This window comes from Nicotiana attenuata, chromosome 3 (assembly GCF_001879085.1).
Source record: "Nicotiana attenuata strain UT chromosome 3, NIATTr2, whole genome shotgun sequence".
Taxonomy (NCBI): Eukaryota; Viridiplantae; Streptophyta; class Magnoliopsida; order Solanales; family Solanaceae; genus Nicotiana; species Nicotiana attenuata.
Genome location: NC_031991.1, coordinates 30,801,312 through 30,807,636, shown reverse-complemented (window position 1 = coordinate 30,807,636; position 6,325 = coordinate 30,801,312). Strand labels below are relative to the sequence as shown.

The 6,325-nt window shown below is 40.0% G+C and overlaps 1 protein-coding gene across 1 annotated transcript; it reads right to left on the bottom strand.

Annotated features, from left to right (window-relative positions):
* LOC109224584 (RNA-directed DNA polymerase homolog) lies at positions 5,652-6,071 on the bottom strand (the record flags this gene model as incomplete). The annotated part of the gene is made up of 1 exon (XM_019389136.1): positions 5,652-6,071. A coding segment is annotated over exon 1 (420 nt), but the record flags the coding sequence as incomplete, so codon positions are not given.

The following is a 6,325-nucleotide window of genomic DNA, read 5'->3' as shown; positions in this document are numbered from 1 at the left end:
AGCACACTACACCAATGATTATGGTTGATAACAACAATTAAACTCTAGCATATGCAATCACATACACTTCCCTTTTCTTATGCCATATTTCAAAATATTCACAACAAATACAACATGCTCATAACAATGCTAGTCTCAAAAGCCGACTCAAAAGTCACAATGTACTCATGGCTTGAACACCCAACATCCTAGAGAAGTCTAATAACGTTACCTATCCCTTGTGAAACCATGTGCCCTCACCACAAGAATAAGAGAATACGTTGAACCCACACAATCAAATCTCATGATCAAATATAGTTTAAAGACTCATATATATATATATCAAAGAAATCTCTCACTCTCACAAAAGAAGTCACATGCATGCACTTGGTACCATAGGCTTGCCCCTAATGTAAATCTCTACTAATATAGGCTCACTCGATCTAAAATCAATTAGGACTTTTTTATGGTTGTAATGTGGGCTATCGGACGGGTAGGATATATTTAGGAATAGTGACTAACCCTCATAAGCACTTTAACACATCACATAATCAACTTTAAGCGCAAATTCTTCAACACCACTTTAATTTTACAAATAATATCACCCCAAAAATGCTCCCTTCTTCTTTAAGCACTACATTAATTCATACCCACTAGCAAGAACAAGACAACAATGTATTCATCTCTATTTTTTTTCTTTTTTTTTTCCAGATTATTCTTTTTTTTCGATTTCCGTTAGTGGTGTATTATTTTAAAAAATAAGTGCACCTTTCTTCCTTTTATTGGTTCCACTCAAAAGCCACCCCACACTTAGTTCCTTCTTACTTCTTTTAGCGCTCATCTCACAATTAGAGTGCTTTAAGAGGTAAAAGGATCAAAACAATGTCAATTAAGAACAAAAAGGGTATAAGCTTGTAATGTGGGTGTCAGATAAAAGTCTATAGGCTCAAAAGGGCTAACTAGGGATAGATTTTTTTTGTGATAAGCAATAAAGCTCAAAAAGCTCAAAGAAAGCCTAAATTATTTTTCAAACCGAGCATTACCTAAATTTTCGCTTCAACTCACATACCGGGCAAGTTCTAGACGCAAGTACAATACATAGACTACACAAAAACCTCGCCACACATGGCACATGACTCACTAAGGATGGTTCCATTCCGACTCTCAAACAATGCAAGTATTCATGGAGCCACAAGATATTAAGCATTAAGCACAAATTGAACATAAGTCAATTAAACGAGACATAGGCGCCACATAACATGTTATCCAATTTAGTCAAGGCATCATGAACAATTTCAAAACATTGGGAAGATACTCCACATGCCAAAGCTTAAATATGCTACTATCAAACAAGTCAAAGGAACCTAAGTTCATCACCCTTCCTCCTTTTATTTTCTAAAGTCCTAATCTACTCTAAAAAAAATAAAATAAAAAACTACTACCCAGTTCAAACTACATCTCATGGAAAAGAACCGATGCACAAAGAAAAACCACGGGGCATTATTACTACCTAAAGAAAGCTAAAAGACATATTTTTGTGTTTTTTGTTTAGACTTTAATCCCTCAAGAAAGCTATCCACAAAATCCATCGTCGGGAAAAGTCCAAATTTTTTGATTTTTTTTTGTATTTTTAAAAAAAATTACCACAATAAGAACGAGTACTATAACTAAGCTAACATAGCACAGAAAATTACCCAGACAATCTCCTCACCCCACACTTAAAATTGTGCAATGTCCTCCTGCCTCAAAATAACAAGAGGGTAAAAGAGACTCCCTGGTAGACCAAAGGTCGAAGCATTAGCAGCTCACGGGATACTCAGACTTCTCCCAGGTACAGTCCTTTGTGCGAGCACCCCACACTAAGTTCTAACCACATGGCTCACTTTTGCACACTTCTTGTGGCTTTGCTCCCTATGCTCAAAATCTTACAAAATAAAACAACACTACAAAAATAATAAAAATAATAAAATAGACATAAATAAAAGAAAGCAGTAAAGTTGGGTTGCCTCCCAACAAGCGCCTAATTTAACGTCGCGGCACGACGTAAACCACTTTTTCCTCCACCTTGAACTTATAAATTTTACCCCTAGCATGATATCCAGTCTGCGGCTATGCTCCTTTGGTGGGGCTATAATGATAACCAGGCCAAGTAATAATTTTTTCACTATGCACTTCTTGACCTTTAGATGGGGAATATAATTTTTGCTTTCTGGCACAACAAATTCAAGAATACAGGCACTCTCATCCTCACTCTTTGACTCCCCCCTAGGCTCAGATGGCTTGATTAGTATCTCACTATCTAAACACAATTTAGAAAAATGATTGGAATGAGGTTTATTGCACCCTAACTCATGAATTGTACTATTATTTACATCCCCATATATACACACACTCAAGTCTCCCAAAGTAATGTTATCTACTCTCTCACATGACTCTAGAGCACTCTTCTCAATATTGGCATCATCAAGGGGAATATGGTCTAATGCTTGGTATTCTCGTTTTAGCTGCTCAATTTGGTCTAGCAGATCTTTTTCAGCTTCACACAACTCATCATTAAATTGTTGGGCGTTACACGCATCAACTTTTGCACTCAAATCTGCATCTAAGTTATGTACAACCAAGCCAAAATTATCAATTTTATGTGCAAGTTCATATCTCTCCTTAGATCAATCATTCACCAACGTTGTCAGAAGACAACGTCGTTCTGCATATTCGCCTAATCGAGAATATACGTCCCAATACCAACCCTTACTCCCATATTCAAATTCAGACCTCCCAGATGTCATGTTGAGAGAACTAGAAACACACTAGGAGAAAAGTCAAATAGTTATAAAATTAAAAATATTTACAAAAGAGAAGAATAAAAAAAAACTTGTAAAGATAAAAGTAAAAGTCTAATTTAGAAAAACAGTTAATTTCTAAGTCCCCGGCAACGGCGCCAAAAACTTGTTGTGGCCAAACGCACTCACGCAAGTGCACGTGATCGTCAAGTAATAAAGTAGTGAGTAGAGTATCGTTCCCATGAGGACTTGTGATTAACTATTAACTAAATTAGACTATCCTAATTATCTAAACAAGAATTAAACCTAGAAATATTTGATTCTAAACTAATTAAATAAAGAGAAATAATGAACTTTGAACAGAGCAGATTTTTATGATATCAATGTAATGAAAAGGATCTAGGGTTATGGGCTATCTAACATTCCTATTGTATTCTTCAATAGAATTGACTAACCAATTTATCTAGTTTATTGGTTGACAGGGTTAATATTGCTCATAAGAATCTGTCCAGTTCTTACTCGCATATTCAAGCTAACCTAACGCCTATATGTCTATGGAGTTAGAATCAAAGAGAACACATTTATAATTCCTGTATTTCAACCAAGCAAGACAATTAGGTATATGACTATCCTAACCGCGAATCCGTTCCCCGATGCCCAGGTTCAAGAACTTGCTCTATTCAATCCTATATGCAATCTAGAATTCCCACTTTCGAGTTCAACTCTAGATTCGTATATAGTATTCAATTGGTGATCAAACAATCGAATAATTAAGTGCAGGATTGAATAAATAAATCAATATAATAAACTAAGAAATCAAAATCAATATCCGAAGAACAATATTCATGAAAGAACCACAACCCTAGAACGTGAAGTTTAGCTCCACATAGACATGGTAGCAAAAGAACAAATCATACAAAGAAAACATAAAAATTACTAATTTTGGCGGAAGAAAAGATGAAACCCGGCCCTGTGCTTGTATTTTCCTCTCAAAAACGTCCTCCTCTCTCAAATTACCGTTTTCCATGTATATATACCAAGTAGGGTTGGGCCCAAACAATTATACCTTCTCCAATGTGAAAAAGGACACTTTTCCCGGGTTTGACTACCGTGGTCGCGCTAGTGGCCCAGTGTTCTGCTTGACGAGCGCGGCCTGAGCGCGACCATGCTATTGACGCGCATTTTCACCCTATTTCGATTAGAATTTAGAAAAACGTAAAATAAGAAAGTTGTATCACTTGGAGTTAGCTTTCCAACCATATATTGTGGAGCCCAAATGGAGTTCTGAGCAAAAAGTTAAGTGTATTTTACTAGACAGTGCACAATATGCCTACTCGAGTCTTCGTTTGTTCTTAATATCAAAGTTGACCCCCAAACATGATCCCGGCTTAATTCCTTGAACTTTCACTCATACTTCAAAGCTCCAAATCACTTGAATTCATTCCATAACATCTACATATCTCGGAATCACTCCTACAAGGCATAAAACACACCATTAGTTCAAAACACTAGCGATTAAAGCACAAACTCAATTAAAGTGCAGTAAATTAGAGTGTAATAATCGACTAAAATACGTAATTATAGCCTATCATCAGTAGTACACACAGGGATGAAATGTGCGGACTTGGTCAGCCGATCCACAATAACCCAAATGGCATCGAACTTCCTCAAAGTCCGTGGGAGTCCAGATACGAAGTCCATGGTGATCCGCTCCCACTTCCACTCCGGAATCTCTATCTGCTGAAGCAATCCACCCGGTCTCTGGTGCTCATACTTCACCTGCTGACAATTAAGGCACCGAGCTACAAACCCAACTATATCCTTCTTCATCCGCCTCCACCAGTAGTGCTGCCTCAAATCCTGATACATCTTCGCGGCACCCGGATGAATGGAATACCGCGAACTATGGGCCTCCTCTAGAATCAACTCCCGAAGCCCGTCGACATTGGGTACAGAAACTCGACCCTGCATCCTCAATACTCCGTCATCACCAATAGTCACATCTAGAGCATTGCCATGCAACACTTTGTACTTGAGGACAAGCAAATGAGGGTCATCAAACTAACGCTCCCGGATACGATCAAACAAGGAAGACCGAGAGACCACACAAGCTAGAACCCGGCTGGGCCCCGAAAGGTCCAATCTCACAAACTGGCTGGCTAAGGCCTGAACATCCATCGCCATGGGCCTCTCCGATGCGGGTAAATATGCCAAACTCCCCAAACTCTCCGCCCGGCGACTCAAGGCATCAGCCACTACATTGGCCTTGCCTGGGTGATACAAAATAGTAATGTCATAATCTTTTAGCAACTATAACCACCTCCTCTGGCGCAAATTTAGATCCTTTTGCTTGAACAAATGCTGCAAGCTCCGGTGATCAGTATATATCTCACAAGGCACACCGTACAAGTAATGACGCCAGATCTTCAAGGCATGAATAATGGCAGCTAACTCAAGATCTTGGACAGGATAATTCTTCTCGTGTATCTTCAACTGTCTGGATGCGTAGGCAATCACCCTACCATCCTGCATCAATACCGCTCCAAGGCCAACTCTCGAGGTATCACAATAGACAGTATAAGACCCCGAACCTGTAGGCAATATCAAAACTGGGGCTGTAGTCAGGGCTGTCTTGAGCTTCTGAAAGCTCGCCTCTCACTCGTCCGTCCACTGGAACGGAGCACCCTTCTGGGTCAGTTTGGTCATAGGTGCTGCAATAGATGAAAACCCCTGAACAAATTGACAGTAATAACCTGCCAAGCCAAGAAAACTACGAATCTCTGTAGCTGAGGATGGTTTGGGCCAACTCTGCACGGCCTCCACTTTCTTCGGATCCACCTGAATACCCTCTCTCGAGACCACATGACCCAAGAATGCTACGAAATCCAACCAAAACTCACATTTTAAGAACTTAGCATACAACTTCTTCTCTCTCAAGGTCTGGAGCACTGTCCTCAGGTGCTGCTCATGCTCTCCCCAACTCCGGGAGTACACCAGAATGTCATCAATAAAAACGATCATGAACGAATCAAGATATGGCCGGAAAACACTGTGCATCAGATGCATGAAGGCTGCTGGGGCATTAGTTAGCCCAAAAGACATAACAAGGAACTCGTAATGACCATACCGAGTCCTGAAGGCAGTCTTCGGGATATCTGGCTCCCGAATCTTCAACTGATGATAGCCTAAACGCAAGTCAATCTTAGAAAACACACAGTCACCCTGCAACTGGTTGAACATGTCATCAATACGAGGCAAGGGATAGCGGTTCTTCACTGTTACCTTATTCAACTGGCGGTAATCAATACACATGCGCATAGAACCATCCTTCTTCTTCACAAATAACACCGGAGCGCCCCAAGGCGATACACTAAGCCGAATAAAACCCTTATCAAGTAATTCTTGCAATTGCTCCTTCAACTCCTTCAGCTCAGGAGGAGCCATATGGTACGGAGGGATAGAAATGGGCTGAGTGCCCGGCAACAGATCAATGCCAAAATCAATGTCTCTATCGGGTGGCATGCCCGGAAGATCAGCTGGAAACACATCAGGGAAATCCCGTACTA